Here is a 21,044-nt window from a genome sequence, read left to right on the forward strand (position 1 = left end):
CCTCCTTCATGATGACCCACTGTGCAGCAGAACCACACTGACCCCATGTTGGCAGCTCCATCTCGGGCCCGCAGTACCCCCCCTCCCCTCTCCCTGGCCTGAGCTTTAGCCCACTCACAAGGAATGCACCCCGCCAGGTAAGCTCCATGTTTACCCTTGCCTTCATCTGATATGAAAACTGGAAGAATGCCTTTTGCTGGCACAGATGGTTAATGGTCATGAGATCCCCAAGGGGGGAGAAACCCCCATTTCCCGTCAGTGCCGCCACGCATCTCCCCTGGTTGTCAGATTCTAATTTTAGCTTTGGCCCCTGTAAATCCCCCTGTACCCCTTTCAGCAGCACAGAGTTTAGCTGCAAATGCCTCTGGATAATCGTCTGCCTGATCCTGCCTGTAGGTAAGTTACCCACAACGAACGTCATAATTGTACTTTATGGGGTTGCCTGCTTCGTTTTCGGTCTTAAAGTTTCTTCTCAGTTTGGGGGATATTATTCAATATTTGTGCTGCCCAACACCCATCTGTGTGGGTTATCTTCAATTTTCAGCATTAGGACACTTATAAGGACTCAGCATTTTTAAACAGTCCCATGTGATCATCATCTTAGGCGACTTTCAAGGTGAGCCTGGGGCTGGAGCATCAGGGAGCGTGTCCCTCCAGACAGCACCCAGGGGACGCAGCTATGTGACCTCCATTCTCCACAACAAAATGTATTTGAGAATCAAATGTGGGCCACTCTTCTCTGGTAAGCCTCACGCAACAGAGCCCAGTTCCTGCCTCAGGAAATTCTAAAAGGGATTAGGTAAAAGTAAAGAAGTTGTTTTAGTCGGCTACACATTGGAGACTGGCCCGAAAAGGAAACTCCACAGCTGGCTGTAAGAAAGAAATTTATTACTAAATGGAACTGCGGGTGGGGTCTGGTGAGGGTACACGTCTGTCCCCTGCCCACCCCCAGCCCCTGTTGCTGAGCCTGGGACGGGACAAGAAGCGGGTCTTGGGGGGTGTTATTTGGGGTGGGGGAGGCTCCAGGTCGCCCCGCCGGTAGCCCGGGACGCTCCTCACAGAGCCGCAGGCCTGCCTCCCAGGCTGCGGGGCGGCACTGCTGTGGCAGCCGCCTGGTACCGCGGGAGGGCGGCGGAAGTGAGTGATGTGCCTTGCGGCTGCCCGCAGCGCTCCGTTTCCTCCAGCTTGGGTACCTGGGGAAGAACAAGTTGGCTCCAGGTGTTGCCGGAAGGGTGCGGCTTCCCAGCCAGCGCCCCGGTCCTCTGCGCTGTGCGGCTCCTGGAGAGGCACTGAGCCCCAGGGCAGGTCCCCCCAGGGCTTGGAGCAGGTGGTGTGTGGGTCTCGGATGCCCCACCAGACCTGTCCCCATGTCCCCTCGACCCCCTCCCTCTCCACCTTCTGACCCTCAGGGCTGAACCAGTCCACCCCCATCTTGTGCCCTGTTCTTATCTGTCCCTGCCCCTCTGTCCCATCTCTTTTCTGTCCCATTATCTCCTTATTCCTGCCCCTCGTCTGTTCTGCTGTATCTCCCTGTCTCTGTCCCTCGGGCCCCCTCCCTATATCTCTGTCTCTGCCTTCCCCGTGTCCCTCTGGCTTCCTCTCTTGCTGTCTGCCTCTGCCCCTCTTCTCCGTCCTCCTCTCCCCAGCCCCCAACAAGAGGCTGTTGCGACCTTGCTGGAGGCTCTGCAGGCTGTCCTGGGTTTTGGCGTCTGGGCTGGGAGCGGCAGTGGCGGTGGGGACAGGGGCGGCCGGGAGCAGCAGCAGGGCCAGCGGGCACCACGTGGCCAGGCAGGCAGGGCAGCTGGGAGGGTGCGAGCTGTGGGCGGTCAGAGGCCCCGCCCTTTGTCCCCTCCATCCCCACCCTCGCCCCTGTACTCCCCTCTCTATCCCCTCCCCCTTCCACGTGCCCGGTGCCTCACACACAGGTCTGTCGCTCTTCACCTGCCCGCAGGCCTGCCGTGTCTTCCGGTCACTGGCCTCTGGCCCCCCAAGGACTCTTAGATCCAAACAGTTCTCCCCTGAGGAGTGGCAGCTGCAGCTCTGGACGCCTCTTTGAGCCCAAGCCAAGCTCCACTGCTGACCACACCCCTGGCCCGAGCCACGCCCCGTCCCCTGTTACGCCCACCCCAACACTCTACAAAGGCCCTGCCCCCAGGACAAAGCCACGCCCTATCACAGCAGGCCACGCCCCTAAGCCAGAGCCACACCTCTATTTGTTGAGCAGTCCTGCCCCAGAATGGAGCCCCCAAAGCCCTTGTGTTTGGAGTTTTGGGGCTCTCCAGTGTTAGGATCCCAGAGCCCTGCGCAGCTCTCTCCTGTTCACACTGCCCTGACTTCTAGCTCCTCAGCCTTCCTGAATTCTCAACTCGGGGAGGCCACCCAGCTCTGCTTGGGGTGCTCTTCCCTGCACTGTGGCCTGGGGGCCACTTTGTTTCTCTTCTCTCAGGGATCACTGTCTTGCCTGATGTCCAGTGTCCGAAAGCCATGGTTTCATCTATTTTGTCCAATTTTTCAGTTGTTTAGTCAGGAGAGTAAATCTGTTTCCTGTTACTCCATCATGGCTAAAAATGGAAGATGAGAAATCTGCTTGTTATCTTTTGGGTGACTGCCTCTTTAGAGAAGCCTTCAAAAATTTATCTTTGATATTCTTAAATTTCACTTTAATGACATGGATATTTCAGTATCTTTCCTGTTTGGAGCTCCAACTGTTCTTTTAATTTGACATCATATTTGTTTTTTCACTTATATAAAATGGTCACTCCCCTCCTTCCATGTAGCTCCTCCCCTTCATTTGTGGGTGTCTTGCTGAAATCTCTTCTAACCTTTTCACATCACATTTTCTTTACTCTCTCTAAAGCCTTCTGCAAAAGCTCTTTGCTACACAGTGTCTCCCACTCATTAACCACTGGCTCATCTAATATATTGAATTTTTATTGTTGATACTAAGTATTTCCCTTCTTTTGAACTGTTTACCTCCACATCGCTTTACCAATACACTTTTTTCTTTGAGGATGTTTATTTAGCACAGGTGGTTCTGTTTGTCTTTCTTCTGTGGCTGAAGTCCTCAGGGTTTGTTTTTCTTTTGCCAGAACTCACTTTCCCCTGGGAGTTCCTGCACGTTTGACTGGAGGAAAGGCCAGTCCTAGCCCCGCTTCTCAGTGTGGGTTTATGGAGGACACAGCTGCCTCAGCGGGAACACAGCCAAGCAGGGATGGACCACCTGAGCCTGTCAACCCCTCCCAGACATCGTGCTACAAAAGGACTCCGCTTCTTTAAAATCATCACTAAAACATCAAATTTCTTCTGACACAGGTCTGAACACCCTATATTTGTTTCATCTACTCCCCCCACAGGATTGGGGGTTCAGTGCTGGCTTTCCACTCCCAATGATCCATCAGTCAGGCAGATTCCCCTGGGCTAACGTGTGGAGAGAACATTTGTGAAGCTGCGTTCGGCAGATGCCATGCTATTTGCACCAGTTTCTTCACTGTCCCAACTCCACATCTTCCTCCACTGAGAGCACAGCCGTCCCTTCTTCCCTCGGAGGATTCCTGACACTGTTTCCACTCCATACCCTTTGCTCACAAGTCAGCATTCAATGGCAGTTCACCAATCCGGCAGGAACTACAAGGGGGTTGATTTCTTTAATGTGAAAGGAAATTAATTTTTTTGGTTATAATTACCACTGTGGCGACTGGGGAGGGTTACTTTTTTCTTTGTGGCCTTCATATAACTTAATTTGGGGAACACTGTGACACTGTCATTGCCACGTTTCCCCTCTTTACAGGGATTAGGTGGGGGACTTCCCTGGTGGCGCAGTGGTTAAGAATCCACCTGCCAACGCAGGAGACACAGATTCGAGCCCTGGTCCGGGAAGATCCCACATGCCGCGGAGTAACTAAGCCCGTGCGCCACAACTATTGAGTCTGCGCTCTAGAGCCCACGGCCCCAACTACTGAGCCCACGTGCCACAACTACTGAAGTCCGTGCGCCTAGAGCCTGTGCTCCGCGACAAGAGAAGCCACCGCAATGAGAAGCCTGTGCACCGCAACGAAGAGTAGCCCCTGCTCGCTGCAACTAGAGAAAGCCCACGCGCAGCAACGAAGACCCAACACAGCCAAAAATAAAAATAAATGAAATTTAAAATATATATTAAAAATACAACTAAGTACATAGTCCACACCATCAAATGTCATAATTCCTCATTGTTGTGCCATAAACCCAGCCAGCATCCCCCATTCCCCATGCTGAGTGCTCTTACATTTTATCCTGCAAGGTCTTAATTAACTATATCCTTCACTCACTAACGTTTGTGCTGTTAACTGCCTATTTTAAATTTGCTGAAAGGATAACTTGAAAACTTTAAAAAAATTTTTATCAAATCAAACTCACCGTTATACTTAACCTCAAAGAAAGGTCACCTCTATGACAGGGTGATCGTTAAGATGCATCCCAAATTCAGGAATGTAAAAAACAATACGCCTGAGAAAATATGAAAGGTTTACACACATCAGTTCTTTATTGAAGAGGCAGTCCAGACCTATTTATATGTGCCAGATGCATTTATATATGCAGAACCGTAGGATGACAACATACGTAATGGCCCTGTCACCTTTTCAAATATTTACTGAAAATATACATTATACTACGCTTTACGGTCAGTGTAGGAAATCTTAGTAGTTGCCATTAAAACTAAGAGTATTTCCTGCACAAAATTATTCAAAATCTACCAGTTAATTCCTGTTATGCAGCATACTCATATACATCTAGAAAAATATGGCAAGAGTGCTGAGCAACAAAAATGGTAGACACTTGTGATTTTTAAAAACATTTTATGTAAGTGTAATATACATGCAGAAAAACACACAAAGCTCGAGTGCACAGAACACTCAGATATTCAGCACCTAGATTTAGAAACCAATTATTACCAGCACCAGATGAATGCTCCTTGTCAGCCTTGGCCAAGGCTAACCGCTATCCTGATTTCTAACTGCATAGACAAGTTTTACCTGTTCTTATACTTTACCTGTTTGCTTTTGTGTCTAGATTCCTTCATTCAGCATTCTTTGTGAAATTGAGCTGCCATTGCCTGTGCTTACTGCCCGTTCATTCTCCTTGCCTTACAGCGTTCTGTGGTGGAAACACACCACTGACGTTCAAAGTTCTACTGCATAGGTGCCTTCAGAGTTGCTTTTTGAAGTTTTAGGTCATGAAAATTCTAGGACATGTCCCTTGGTGGACATATACATGCACAGTGGACACATTCATGCATGTCTGCTAGGTTTGGGTTTGTTAAAAGGGTACATACACAGGCTTGGCTCTAAGTGCCAGCTTTCCAAAATGGTTCTATCAATGGGCAATACCACCAGCAGTGTAGGCAAGTTCCTGTTACATTATTGCCAAATCTTGCTTTTTCATGCTTTTCATTTTAACCACTTCAGAGGGTGGCAGTAGTGCCACACGGGGTTTTAAATCTGCCTTTTCCATTATTAATAAAATTAACATACCTTTTCATGTTTACTGGCCATGTGGATAGCCTCTTTTATGAAGTGGACGTCCAAGTCTTTTGCCCATTTTTTTTTTCCATGTAGATTTGTAGGTGTTTTTATTTTAGATCAGCGGTCAGCAACTATGGCCTGCTGGCCAAATCCTGTCCTCCACCAGTATCTGTGAATAAAGCCTTACTGGGACACAGCCATATTCATTTGTTTTTGTCTTATTTATGGCTTTCACACTACGACAGCAAAGTTGAGTAGTCGTGAGTGAAACCGTGTAGCCCACAAAGCCCCAAATATTAATACTATCTGGCCCCTCACCAAAAACGTTTACCAAGCCCTCTTTTACACTCGATTCTGCTGCCACATATTTGAATTGCAAACATCTTCTCCCCTCTGTGGTCTGCCTGTTCACTTTCTCAATGGTGGCTTTTTGAGAAACAGAAGTTCTTTAATGTAATATATTCAAATTAACAAGCTTTATTTTATGATTCAGTGCTGAGTCTTAAGAAAACTTTGCTTGCTGTAAGATTATAGTCTTCTTATAGCTTTATTATTTTACATTTCATACTTAAAACTGCACTCCACCTCAACTGATTTTTGTTTTCTATTAAATTATGAAATTTAAATGATGACAGAGCATTTAGTGGAAAGAACATCCTTTCCCACATTACGATGATTACCTTCACCAAAAGTTAGGTGACTGAATTACGTTTGGGTGTTTCTGGAATCTTTATTCTGTTCCACTGGTCAATTTGTTTATCTTTGTGCCATTACCACACTATCATAATTTCTATGGCTTTGTAACAGCTCTTGATATCTGGCACTGTAAGTTCTCTAGTTCTGTCTATTCTAGAAGATAGCTTTGACTATTATTGGTCTTTTGAATTTTCACATGAATCAATTTTCATTTACAAAAACTTGCTAGGATTTTGATTAAGATTGCATTGAATGTATGAATTAATTTGGGGAAAACTGACATCTTTTAAAGATTGTCTTGGAATCCATGAACAGGATATATCCCTCTTACTGTTCTGTAATTTTTTTCCCCCCCTGGATACAATTCTTGAAAATACAGTGCTAGGTAATTTTCCCCCCAGGCACTTAAGAATTTCTGATATTACTGTAAGTGGTATTGTTTTAAAACTTTTCATTTTCTGTGTTCGTTGAAACACAGAAAATATATTAAAAACCAATTTTTGCATAATGACCTTGTATGCGGGGATTCTGCTCAATTTATTCAATTCTAATTATCTGAATATTCCCTAGAATTTTCTATGTATAAAAGCATGTTATCTGCAAATAAAAGTTTTATTTCTTCTAATCCTTAAGCCTTTTCATTCTTTTGCTTCCCTTAACTTTCCTGGCTAGGTCCTTCTACACAATACTGAATAAAATTAGTCATAGCAGATAACCTTGCCTCTTTTTTTTATCTTGGGAGAAAACTTTCAATATTTCACCATTTGATATGCTGTTTGTTGTAGTATAAGATACTCTTTATCCAATAAAGGAAGTTCCTTTCTATCCATAGTTTGCTAAGAACACAAATGGATGTTGATTTCACCACAAGTTTACTGCATACTAGACTACTTTTCTTCAATGTGATATATTACAGTGATTGGTTTTTTTATTATTAAAATACCCTCTCATTCCTGGAGTAAGATCCATTTGATCACTGTTTTACCTTTTTTCCAGAAACCATCTGTTTTGTTAGCCTAGGATTTGGTCATGTGACCACTATAAACGAGTTACTGGTGATCATAATGAAATTAGCATGATTGGTTTAGATTACTCAGGATTTACCCTTTGTGTCTTGTGAATAGTAGATACCTAAACTCTTCCAGCAAGTAAAGAAGAGAGGAAGGACACTGAGGTTAATCAACAAAAAATGTCTGCTAGAAGCTTGCATTAATTTGTTACAAAATACTGGGAATAAGAGGCAGTGCACAAAATAATGACATCATATTCATATCAAATAAAAGCACAGGTAAAATTTCTGGATTACAAAATAGTGGCATACTGCACACTCAAACCTATGGGTTAAAAAACAAGAGTGGTAGGAGAGCTGGGCCTATGTTATAGAGCATGAGCAGTACAGCCATCCTTCACTGAACGGACTAGATTCCAAATGATCTATGCATAGTTTATGAAAATAGTATTTTTAAGTCTTTTTTGCTCAAATGCAGTTGGAAACTTCACAAAAGTCACTGGTTCCTCTGTTGATGAAGCACTCATTAAAAACCATTTGTAAATGCCTCTAAAGAACAGAAAACTATGTATTTAACTATTCTGTACCTATCAAACACCTCACCAACAATATATCCTACATTAGTACATTTTGCCACCTTAATACTCAAATAAGAACACTGCCTTTTCACAAATTATTCAAATCCAAACTTGCATAGAGTTGCATAGAATTAATCACATTTTGGAAACGTGATAGAAACTGCCATATACATATTTAATGCTACAATCCTCATTATCAACTCCAGAAGATTTTAAAACTTCATTTTCTGCAATGAAGGTTTATTCAGAGCTGATAGCTTCTGATATCATTCCTAAAAACATCTGATTTTATATCAGAAATATGGCTTTTAGTATAACAATTTCCAAGACAACGTATTTTACACATTCATCACTTTGACAGGTTTCACCTTGGTATGATTCCCTGATATGTGAATACAATTGGAATCCAAAATAAACATAAAATATTCATAGAGTTTCACTCTTTTATAAACTGTCTAGTGTCCAATGAGTTGTAGGGTCTTGCTGAAGGCTTTGCTTCTTGTTGCAGTTTTAGGGATTCTTCTCTATGAAAATTCAGATTAGAATAAATCTAACACCTAAATGCTTTTCCTCATTCAGAAACATAAACTCTCAGACAGTGATGTCTGACTCCCGACCGACTTCCCATACTCATTATGTGCAGAGGGTTTTCTAAAATGAGATCTGACTTCAGAGGAGCATTCCCATGTCAAGTACGTTCATATTGCCTCTCCTGTGAATTCTCTGATGGCTATTGAAGGCTGACCTGTGATGGAACTTCTTCCCACATTCGTTACATTCATAGGGCTTCTCTCCTGAATGAGTTCTATAATGCACAGTGAGGTATGACTTCTGAGAAAAGACTTTCCCACATTCGTTACATTCATAGGGCTTCTCTCCTGAATGGCTTCTATAGTGTACGGTGAGATTTGACATCCGAGAGAAAACTTTCCCACACTTGCTACATTCATAGGGCTTCTCTCCTGAATGAATTCTATGATGTATAGTGAGGTAAGACTTCTGAGAAAAGAACTTCCCACATTCATAACACTCATAGGGTTTCTCTCCTGTGTGGACTCTTTGATGTCTAAAGAGGGATGAGTTATGGGAGAAGGTTTTCCCACATTCATTACATCCGTAGGGCTTCTCTTCTGAATGACTTCTATAATGTATAGTATAGTATGACAGCTCAGAGAACAATTTCCCGCATATGTTACATTCATAGGACTTTTCCCCTTTGGGAAGTGACTGGTGCCCATCGAAGGCTGAATTTTCAAGGAAGGTTTTCCCACATTCACTACATTCATAGGGTTTCTCTCCTAAGTGAGTTGTGTGATGGTCGGTGAGATATGAGAACTTTCCACACTCACCACATTCGTGGGGTTTCTCATCTGTGTGTACTTTCCGATGTCTAATGAAGGCTGAGTTTAGATTGAAGGTTTTGCCACATTCATTGCATTCATAGGGCTTCTCTTCTAAATGACTTCTGTAATGGATAGTGAGGTATGACACCCGAGAAAAGAATTTCCCACATTCACTACACTGATAGGGTTTCTCTCCTGTGTGTGTTCTCTGATGTGTAATAAGGGTGGATTTTCGGTAGTAGGATTTCCCACATTCATTACATTTATAAAGTTTCTCTCCCGTGTGTGTTCTCTGATGGTCGCTGAGGGCTGACTTGCGGGAGAAGGATTTACCACATTCGTTACATGGATACGGTCTCTCTCCTGAATGGTTTCTCTGGTGTAAGGTGAGATGTGTCTTTTGGCAGAAGGTTTTCCCACATTCATTACATTCATAGGGTTTCTCTCCTGAGTGAGTCCTCAGGTGTTGAGTGAGGTGTAACTTCTGACAGAAGGTTTTCCCACACTCATTGCATTTATAGGGCTTCTCCTCTAAGTGTGATCTCCGATGTACAGTGAGGGTTCCTTTTTGGCTGAAGGATTTCCCACATACGTTACATTCATAAGGTTTCTCTCCAGTGTGAGCCCTCTGGTGTATAATGAATTTTGACTTTTTACAGAAGGATTTTCCACACTCACTGCATTCAAAGGGCTTCAATTCCATTTGTGATCTCTGGTATACATTAAAACTTGACATCTGGATGAAGTCTGATCCAGAACCATTCCAATCATAGGGCTTCTCCCCCATATAAGCTCTCTTATGAGTAATGAAAACAGCTTCATTGTCTAAGGCTCCTGTGCATTCATCATATTCAAAGGGTTTCTCCAAAATACTAATTTTCTGAATACTTTCTTCATTTTGAGAAAAGGCTTCCCCATTTTGATGAAATTCATAGAGTTTCTCTCCATGATATGTTTTCCCACATTGACTACACTCATCAGGTTTCTTTCTTGCATAGCTTCCATCACTAATAATTAATTCTGAAGTAGATCCCAAAGTCTTTCCACATGAGACACAATTATGAGATATTAGGTTTGAAGGAACAAGGCTTATTTCCATGTTATAAGTTTTATCAAATGCAACCTCTCTCTCCTCAGTCAGGGTTCTGCTGTTGATAGAAACAGCTTGCCTTGAACATTCGTCTTTATTTTCTTGGGCTCTCTCCATCAGGTCATCAACTTTCCAGACTTCTTCTAAAAAGGAATAAAATTAAACAAACCTTGTGAATCTGAACATACCAGTTATAGAATGGGAGCAGTACTCAAGGACCTATTGTGGGCTTGACTCTGGCTTTAGGGTCAATCTCCACAAATAAAAATAATTATCAGTGTATAATCCTCTTTCCCCCTTGATTTGTCATATAAGACAAACAGACAGACATGGGGGGTGGGGGAGGGATGGGGAAGGGATGAGAGCAGGACAGGACTCAGCAGTAGAAGAAAGAGTAAATTCACATTGAACACAAGTACCTTTGTTACTTTAAAAATATGTTCAAAACTTTGGTAGGAAACATGAAATAAACCCAAGAAGTGATGAGCAGAGGAGAAAGTCACTGAAGGGGTCCCAGATCGAGGCTGAAATGGGAGGACTGAGAGCAAGTGGGATTCGTGGGAGAGCAGGAACAATTACTGGATGTGTAATCCAAGGAAATATTCAAGTATGGATTATGTTTGAGAGAAACAGATTACAATGTATATTAAACTATATAATATCACTTCATACCAAGATTAGCATGGTAACATGCTCACTAACCTAGACCCTTCCAAAATCTTTGCCTTTCTATTCTGCACATAAATCCAAATAAACATTCTAAATGCTCCAATTCCCTCATGTTTAGAGACAGTCCCACAACCAGGGCTCCAACTCCCTTGCCCTGACTCACACTGACCTGTAAGGAGAGACCCAGGCACATAAATGTCTGAAAGAAACCTAAGTAGACCAATCTCTCCAGTAAGATCAGTTCTCTGGAGAGTCCTGTGGTCTCATTTAACACTAAGTGACTTGTCTACAACACAGTGCACAGTGGCTACAAGCACTGGGAACCCAACTCCAATGCGTCATAGGCTGGGGGGCCTGGGCAAGTTACTTAACTGTGATGCAGTTTCGCTCACCTGAAATGTGGATAAGAGCTCCTAAAACATAGGGCTGGGCAAAGACTATTGATACATTAGTTAGTACATGTTAATGCTTAGAACAGTGACACAAAACAAATGCTCAGTAAGTTTTTCCATGAATTTTCTTTCAATCTGCTGACTTACATTTACCAAAACCAGTCATGTTCCTGACATAATAGTATAGCTTAAGTCTGAATATAAACAAGAGTTCCCATACTCTCAGGTTTCATTTGGTGTAAAATCTTCAATATCAGATTTCTAAAGTAGCCCCTACAATAGCAACTTTTATTTCCATGTATTTTACATGTTTTTGGATCTTCTGAACTATGTTTAGTTACTCTCATCCACATTCAACGCAACACTGACAGTTCTGGGCTCAGAAATCTACAACATCCCTGTGCCCAAATACCAGCAGAAAAAAAAACAAAAGTTATCCTTTACCAGTAAAATTTTCATTACCTAGATTCACAATATATATTCAAACTAGCATCACACTCATCTTCCAAAAACACCTTCTGCTCCAGGAAGCCTGGGCCCTGCCCTGCTCACGCCCAACCATAAGTCTGCACATGCTCTTGTTCATTCAACCTGACTTCCAGCCTGGTATGTACTCAAAACCTAGCTATGTTTCAGGGGAAGCCTTAAAATATTTATAAAGTCTCTTTCCAACTTTTTGAAGTTCTCCTTCCCTTAAATTTTAAAATAGCCTTAACACAAAGTTATATATCATGTATTTGATTACGAACATTCCATTTGAAAGCTAATTTTAAACTAGTTCATGCAGCTGTGCTCTCCTTTCCTAACTCAAACCTCTGCCTGTCAAAAGTATGACCACACTTGCTATTTTTTTTTAATCTGTCCAATAGAAATTAAAGTAGTAGTTTCTAATCTGAATCAAATGGGGTGCTTTCAGGTTAGACTCTAACCCCCAGCTGTTTTTTCAGAATCCACAGTTCAGAATAAATTCTCTCAAAGAAGCTCCTCAGTGAGTGAATGAAAAATCTACTGAGTATCTTCTACATGTTACACAGAAAAGCAGAGCACTAAGACCCTTCCTTTTTGTAGGGTTATAATTCAGGTAGAGAAAGGAGCTCAAGCGACAAACACTTGCCATTACACATCAGAGTGCACAATCCTGTGCTAACAACCACTACGTGGAGGGGATGTGAAGAGAAGGGAAAGACTGGATGAAGAGCGAGAAATGAGGGAAACTTCAAGCAGGAGCTGAACTTTCAAGGTCAAATTTAAAGGATAAAGTTCTAGAGATTCTGTTGGACAACAATGTGAATACAGTTAACACCACTGAACTGTTCACTTAAAAATGGTTAAACCGGGGCTTCCCTGGTGGCGCAGTGGTTGAGAATCTGCCTGCTAATGCAGGGGACATGGGTTCGAGCCCTGGTCTGGGAAGATCCCACATGCCACGGAGCAGCTGGGCCCGTGAGCCACAATTGCTGAGCCTGCGCGTCTGGAGCCTGTGCCCCGCAACGGGAGGGGCCGCGATGGAGAAAGGCCCGCGCACCGCGATGAAGAGCGGTCCCCGCACCGCGATGAAGAGTGGCCCCCGCTTGCCGCAACTGGAGAAAGCCCTCGCACGAACCGAAGACCCAATACAGACAAAAATAAATTAATTAATTAATTAAAAAGAAAATCCTTAAAAAAAAAAAAAAAAATGGTTAAACCGGTAAATTTTATGGGTTTTTTTTTTTTTTTTCAAATTACAACTAAGGAAGGAAAGAAGGGAGAGCAGAGGGAAAGAAGATGTATCATCTGGGCGAGTAGAGGGACAACGACAGTTTGAATGGAAGACATTTAGAAATCTAGACCAAATGGCATTTGACAAGAGTTGGGGGAAACAGGACATTCATTTTGGTATGCAACATTGCACCACACTGTGGGGGATTGAGGAGAATTTAAATTCCACTTAAGAAGAAACAGAATAGTTACAGGCTTATCTTCTGAGCCTAGTGATAAGATCAACTGGATGTTTCAAATGAATAGATTTTGCAATTTCCAAATAGGATTCACTGTAATCCAGGTACGTATGAGAAAATACTGTTTACACCAATGTCAAAAGAAACTGAGAATTTGAAGAACAATTTTAAGGCATTTCATAAAAGACAAAAAACAGGTACAAGGCAGAGAAGACAAGTACAATGTAATAAATTAAGGGACTTGGGGAAGATGCACAGAATTCGTGGTTTGGAAAGGTCATAGTTTATCATCAGATGTGCTAAGGAAGAAGGAAGTGGACGATCCTTCCTGTGCTATTGTTCTGTCAGGTAAGAGTTAAAGAGGCTACAGGTTACAGATGTCGGGTATCAATTTGGATGAGCAACATAAATAAAAAAGCCTTCAAAGTTGAGGCTAGATGAACCCTTTTATGGGATACAAAGACGACTAAAGAAGTGGAAGACAGGTCCTAGGGGCTCCTGAGGAGGCCAGAGAAGAACAGGAATTCACTGATGAAATAAACTCTTCCTGAACATCTGCTGCCGACACAGGGACGGGCAGACAGATGGGACAGGAAGGAGCACTTGGGAAAGAGGACGGCCCAACTCGTGCTGTGTCACCGAGTCACCGAGGATGGGCTTCAGGGACAGTGACCAGTGCACCCACGGCGAGGAGGGGCCGACCCACAAGCATAGGGAGGGGATTACGCTGGGTGTCTGAGGGCCTAGAGGGGGGCGTGAAACTGGGGTGGAACACAAGCCCGAGGCGTTTCACAGCAAGGAAGGAAAGAAAATGGAAGATAAAAAGAATGACCAAAGTCTCCAGTTAACTTTTCTGTCAGACTTTTGAGTGCCTGAAAACAAAGGAATTCTGTGATAATAGGGAGGTTAGTCACGGACAGTATGCGAAGAAGAGGGAGTGAATGCACCCTCAGTCCTAGAAGACACGGAAATCCTGTAAAATGTAAGCCCGGTGCAAAATCAGAAAGGGAGCATGCGCATACATGGTGGAGGACAAGTGCTATTGGTGCCAGGAGGTGAGATTTAGGGCATCTGCGGTCACCCCAGAGGACCGGAGTGACCATTTACAAATTCACACTCCACCACCTCACCTGAGTGAAATTGCCGTGGGAACTCGCCATCTGCTACCCAAGGCTCCTCTCCCTGCTCCAACTTGAGGATCACGTTCGGTTTGGTGCTGTCGTACCCTGTGGATGAGAAAGAGCCAACTTGGACCTGCTGCTCGGCTCTGGGTCTCTGAGTAGAAGGTGCTGCCTCAGAGGCCACAAAATAAAGCGTCTATTTTGCACCTAATCAAAATCAGAACCTTTTGATCGAGAAGCAAATAAACAAATACTTTATCTGGTGCCCAGAAAGAATTAAACAGTCTCATCACTGATTTCTTCGAAGTCAAGCATAAAATCCTTAAACTGGAAGCCCCCAGCAAAGCAGCAACTCAGAAAGCAGGCTCTCCTCACCCACGGAGACCAGATGGCTGTAGTTCTCCAGCATCACGTCCCTGTAGGTTGTCTTCTCATCAGGGTCCAGCTGCTGCCATTCCTCCTGAGTGAAGTCCACGGCCACGTCCTTGAATGACACTGGCCCCTGCAATGGCACCGTGATGGGAACTGGGTGACATGGAGAAGACTTACGGGGACAAGAGCTCACCCAGCTCACCGGGAAAGTCAACTACGGACCCTGAAAACCTCATTGTTGTTACAGATCGTGGGAGGAAAACAAGCCATATTAGAAACACACTGCCTTTGGGTTCTTTAATGTGTCAAACAAACGAACCAGCCAAAAAACCTCTCAAACCAAAAAAAAAAGAGCTCCAATTTTGCAACTTAAGTATCTGAGTTCTGGGGACATAAGTTAATGAACCACCACTCCTGCTCTCACTCAAAGAGCTCACAGCCCGGCAAGGAGACACTGGCTAAGTGAACATGGGCATTTCCCTCCTTGTCGCTCTCTTCAGCAGCCTCTGCTGGTTGGGTCTCCTCTCCCTACCTCCTCATGCTGGCGCGGCCCAGGACTGGGGCCATCCCGGTTCAACTCCTTCATCCTCTGGCCCCTCCATTCTTACAGCCGGCTACCTGGAGCCATCTGCTTGGCTAAGTTTTCTAGTACCTCCTTCAAGTGGTATCTCAAACATCTCATTGTGGCAGCAATGAAAATTTGTTGCTTGAAAGACTGCCTGAGGTATTATCAGAGTGACACATACAAGGTGGAGCATGGTCTAACACGAGAAAAGTAAACTATTTTAATTTTACGTTGGCAGGCTTCCCTGGTGGCGCAGTGGTTGAGAGTCTGCCTGCCAATGCAGGGGACACAGGTTCGAGCCCTGGTCTGGGAAGATCGCACATGCCGCAGAGCAACTAGGCCCGTGAGCCACAACTACTGAGCCTGCGCGTCTGGAGCCTGTGCTCCACAAAAGAGGCCGCGATAGTGAGAGGCCCGTGCACCGCGATGAAGAGTGGCCCCCGCCTGCCGCAACTGGAGAAAGCCCTTGCACAGAAACGAAGACCCAACACAGCCATAAATAAAAATAAATAAATAAATTACAAAAACAAAAACACGTATTAATTTTACGTTGGCAGACTAGGCTCTGCAGGCTCAGCTGGGTGTTCTACAGGATTCAGGGGAAAGAAGAGGACACAGTGTAAAAAGTACCCACGGCAAAACCTGCAGAAGCACCAATATTTAAGAGGTTGGCACAGGGCAGAGACCAAGAAGGCACTTTCTCGAGGGCAGCTTTTGGACAGGAAGAGTTGCCTCTAGTTCAAGAGAGTAAACAAACATGTGCAAGTATTGGGTTGGCCAAAATGTTCGTTGAGGAAACCCAAACAAACATTTTGGCCAACCCAGTACTTTCCTGCCTCAAAAACAAGACAAAAACCCAAAAAGCCCAATTCAAAGAAATATAAAAGTAGTGTTCTCATAAGAGCACTGGAACACAGAAGTTACCAACAGCAGGAATTTTTTTGAGGAAATTCTTGATTTATCGAGTAGAGCAGATGAGAAACCAGGACCACGGAACACACTCACACAGGGGCATAGGTGGGACTGCAGCAAAAGTGACAGCAGGCTCGCCACCAGAGCCCTAGAAAATCTCCACGCCCATCAAGAGGGCCTAGGGTTCCTACAGCAGTAGAGTGACTGGTTGACAGAGGAATGACTCACACAATCAACCAAGCAGCTTGAGAGGCTTCCTGTTCTCATTGCACAGAGCAGCCAGATCCACTCAGACTGTGCCGACAGCCCCTGGCCATGGGCTCGGGGGCCAGAGATGGAGCCAGTACCACTCTTCAGACTCCTGCAATGAGGGTGATCACACATTCACTGTCCAAATGGAAAACTGCTGTCTGGGACAAAGGATAAACCTGACAGGACACCAGGAAAGGAGGTGCAACCCAAGACTATGTCAGGCACATCTGGACAAAGAGCCAACTGTTTCCATGTTGGACATGGACGTTTCTCCTAAAGCAACTCTTAGAAGACTACTCTCACCATAAAGCACCTGAGCAACTTAAACTTGTCTGCCGACTTGCCACCGGTTCAAAATGCAGTGGTGCCCACAGGTTCTGTGCATCAGAAGACACAGTCGACAAGGAATAAGGGAGATCACGGAATGGGAGAAAATATTTGCAAATCACGTATCTGCTAAGGGGTCAGTATCTAGAATATATAAAAGGAAACCATAAACAAGATGAAAAGACAACCCTCAGAATGGGAGAAAATATTTGCAAATGAAGCAACTGACAAGGGATTAAAAACAGCTCATGCAGCTCAATATCAAAAAAACAAACAACCCAATCAAAAAATGGGTGGAAGAACACATGAAAACATGCTCAACATCACTAATTATTAGAGAAATGCAAATCAAAACTACAATAAGGTATCACCTCACACCGGTCAGAATGGCCATCATCAAAAAATCTACAAACAATAAATGCTGCAGGGCTTCCCTGGTGGCGCAGTGGTTAAGAATCCGCCTGTCAATGTAGGGAACACGGGTTCGAGCCCTGGGCCGGGAAGATCCCAAATGCCGCAGAGCAACTAAGCCCATGCGCCACAACTACTGAGTCTGCGCTCTAGAGCTCACAAGCCACAACTACAGAATCCCACGCGCCTAGAGCCCGTGCTCCGCAAGAGAAGCTACCGCAACCAAGAGTAGCCCCCATTCACTGCAACTAGAGAAAGCCCGCACACAGAAATGAAGACCCAATGCAGCCAAAAGTAAATAAATAAAATAAATATTAAAAAAATTAAAAAAAAAAAACAAATGCTGGAGAGGGTGTGGAGAAAAGGGAACCCTCTTACACTGTTGGTGGGAATGTAAATTGATACAGCCATTATGGAGAACAGTACGGAGGTTCCTTAAAAACTAAAAATAGAACTACCATATGACCCAGCAATCCCACTCCTGGGCATATACCTGGACAAAACCATAATTCAAATTTAGATACATGCACCCCAATGTTCTTTGCAGCACTATTTACAACAACCAGGACATGGAAGTAACCTAAATGTCCACCAAGAGAGGAATGGATAAAGAAAATGTGGTACATGTATACAACAGAATATTACTCAGCCATAAAAAGGAACAAAATTGTGCCATTTGCAGAGACGTGGATGGACCTAGAGACTGCCAGACAGAGTGAAGTCAGAAAGAGAAAAACAAATATCATATGATATCGCTTATATGTGGAATCTAGAAAAATGATACAGATGAACGTATTTGCAAAGCAGAAGTAGAGACACAGATGTAAAGAACGTATGGATACCAAGGGGGTAGGGGGCGATAGGATGAATTGGGAGACTGGGATTGACATATATACACTATTATGTATAAAATAGATAACTAATGAGAACCTACTGTATATCACAGGGAACTCTACTCAACGCTCTGTGGTAACCTAAATGGGAAGGAAATCCAAAAAACAGGGGATATATGTATACGTATAGCTGATTCACTTTGCTGTACAGCAGAAACTAACACAACACTGTAAATTTATACTCCAATAAAAATTAATTTAAGAAATACCTAGAATATACAGAGAACTCCTAAAACTCAACAATAAAAACAACAGTTCTAAAACAGGCAGTGAAATAAATAAAGTAAAATTTTGAAAAATGGGCAAAGCACTTGAATAGACATTTCTCCAAAGAAGTTTTACAAATGACCAATAAGCATATGAAAAAAAAAGCTGAACATCACTGATAATTAGGGAAATGAAAATCAAAACTGTGAGATACCACCTCATACCCATTAGGATGGCTACTATCAAAAAACCGAGAAAATTACAAGTGTTGGAGAAATTGGGACCCTTGTGCACTGTTAGTGAAAATGTAAAATGGTGCAGCTGCTGTGGAAAACAGCATGGTGGTTCCTCAAAAAATGAAAAACAGAATTAACATATGATCCAGCAATTCCACTTCTGGGTCTATACCCCCCAAAAATGAAAGCAAAGACTTAAAGAGGTATCTGTATACCTAGGTTCACATCAGCATTATTCACAATAGCTAAAATGTGGGAATAACCCAAGTGTCCATCGATGGACAAATGGTTAACAAAATGTGATATGCATACACAGTGGAGTATGATTCAGCCTTAAAAAGGCAGGAAATTCTGACATCTGCTACCACATGAACTTTTTTTTTTTTTAAAGTTCTTTGCTGTTTATCTGAAATTCAAATTTTACTAGGTATCCTCTATTTTTTTTTTTAAGTAACTTTATTTATTTATTTATGGCTGTGTTGGGTCTTCATTTCTGTGCGAGGGCTTTCTCTAGTTGTGGCAAGCGGGGGCCACTCTTCATCGCGGTGCGCGGGCCTCTCACTATCGTGGCCTCTCTTGTTGCGGAGCACAGGCTCCAGACGCACAGGCTCAGTAATTGTGGCCCACGGGCCCAGTTGCTCCGCGGCATGTGGGATCTTCCCAGACCAGGGCTCGAACCCGTGTTCCCTGCATTGGCAGGCAGATTCTCAACCACTGCGCCACCAGGGAAGCCCCACATGAACGAACTTTAAGGACATTAAGCGAAGTGAAGTGAGCCAGTCACGGAAGGACAAATACTGTAGGATGCCGCTTAGATGAGGTATTTAGTCAAAATCCTAGAGACAGAGAGTAAAATGGTGGTTGCCAGGGGCTGGGGAGGGAGAAATGGGAAGTTAGTGTTTACCGGGGGCAGAGTGTCAGTTCTGGAAGATGAGACACACTCTCGAGGTGGATGGTGGTGACGACTGCACAACATTATGAATGGCCTTAATACCACTCTACTGTACACTTAAAAAATGGTTACCTTAACACTACTGTACTGTACACTTAAAAATGGTTAGGATGGATGGGAGGGAGACGCAAGAGGGAGGAGATATAGAGATATATGTATACATATAGCTGACTCATTTTGTTATAAAGCAGAAACTAACACACCATTGTAAAGCAATTGTACTCCAATAAAGATGTTTAAAAAAAAAAAAGGTTAGGATACTAAATTTATGTTATGTGTATTTTACCACAATAAAAAAAAGTGGAAGGAAAAAAAATGCAGTGATGCCTCTCTAATTACACACCCCTACCCACTCCCTTACAGAGCTTCTGCAGCCATCCCCTCCACAAAGGAAAGAGGAATGAAATGGGGTCATGGGTTGAGTATTTTCACATTAGTTATTAGTAATTATTCTCTCAAAAAGTGAAATTAAAAAATTAAGAATCATCAGCTAATTGAGAAAACATAAATAAAGGATAAACATTAGGATGAACAACTCAACAATGACTGAACCAAATTCACAAAGGAAACAACTTGCATTTGTGTCTACTGATTTATATTTTTTTTAAGCAGGATATTGCTTCCAGAAAATGAGAACATTCTGCTAAGAAAAAGCCACTGGAGAATACTTAGAAATTAAAGACTGGATTGTTGAATTTTAAAAAAATCCTCAAGTAAGAAGCTTGAATAATAAACGGGACATAGAATAGATAACTTAGGAAATCTCTCTGAAAACAAGAAACTGAAATGATGAAATTTTGAGATATTGAAGCCAGATCCAACAGATTCAACACTTTCAGAAAGAGTTATAGAGGATGAACAAAAAATCATCAAAGGCAGAATGGAAAATGATTCCTGAGCTGAAGATCATAAAAATAAACAAACAAACAAAACAAAACAAAACATCGTCAAAAGGGGCCATATAATCTGCAAAGAAAAATACTGGGTAAACAAATAGATCAAGAAATTTCCTGATACAACATCCAAAATTTAAAAATTAGAGGGAACTCCCTGGTGGTCCAGTGGTTGGGACTTGGCGCTTTTGCTACGGGGGCCCGGGTTCAATCCCTGGTTGGGGAGCTGGCATCTCGCAAGATGCACAGCCAAAAAAAAGAAAAAGAAAAGGGGGGGGGGGGGAATCCTAAAAAGTTACAGAGGGAAAAAAATACACTAGTTACCCTGGCAACTGACATTCTAATTCTCAACCAAGAGAAAACAATGGAGAACACCCACAACTTTTAAAGAAAAAGGATTTTGAACCTAGAACTGTACACCAAGCCAAACTATCATTTAAGCCTAAAGACATTATAAAGGTATTTTCAGAAAAGCAAGACAATTTTTGTTGAAGAAAACAGTTTCCTTAAAACAGTCAGTGACATACTCCACCGAAACCCAAGAGCTCCAACAAAGACGAACATGGGGATGTAGAAACCTCACTGAATGACCAGCAAAATGGGTTCTCAGTTGTTGGAAGGAGCACTTGTTGGGACTGTAAACATTTAACTTGTACTTTGGAAAGGAAGTGCTCAGTAAACATGTTCTAGT

At 43.2% G+C, this 21,044-nt stretch overlaps 1 protein-coding gene across 6 annotated transcripts in view; it reads right to left on the reverse strand.

Annotated features, from left to right (window-relative positions):
* Nucleotides 1–4,495: 4,495 nt before the first annotated feature.
* The window catches only part of RBAK (RB associated KRAB zinc finger), a 29,172-nt gene continuing 12,623 nt past the window's right edge, over nt 4,496–21,044 (reverse strand). For all 6 annotated transcript variants that reach the window (XM_057530000.1, XM_057529998.1, XM_057530002.1 and 3 more), the window contains 3 exons: nt 14,709–14,835; nt 14,343–14,438; nt 4,496–10,357 (listed from right to left, as the gene is read on the reverse strand). In XM_057530000.1, coding sequence (XP_057385983.1) covers nt 8,451–10,357; nt 14,343–14,438; nt 14,709–14,742 — 2,037 coding nt within the window. In that variant the 5' untranslated portion in view covers nt 14,743–14,835 and the 3' untranslated portion in view covers nt 4,496–8,450. The remainder of the gene's footprint in view (nt 10,358–14,342; nt 14,439–14,708; nt 14,836–21,044) is intronic.

This window comes from Balaenoptera acutorostrata, chromosome 15, assembly GCF_949987535.1.
Source record: "Balaenoptera acutorostrata chromosome 15, mBalAcu1.1, whole genome shotgun sequence".
Taxonomy (NCBI): Eukaryota; Metazoa; Chordata; class Mammalia; order Artiodactyla; family Balaenopteridae; genus Balaenoptera; species Balaenoptera acutorostrata.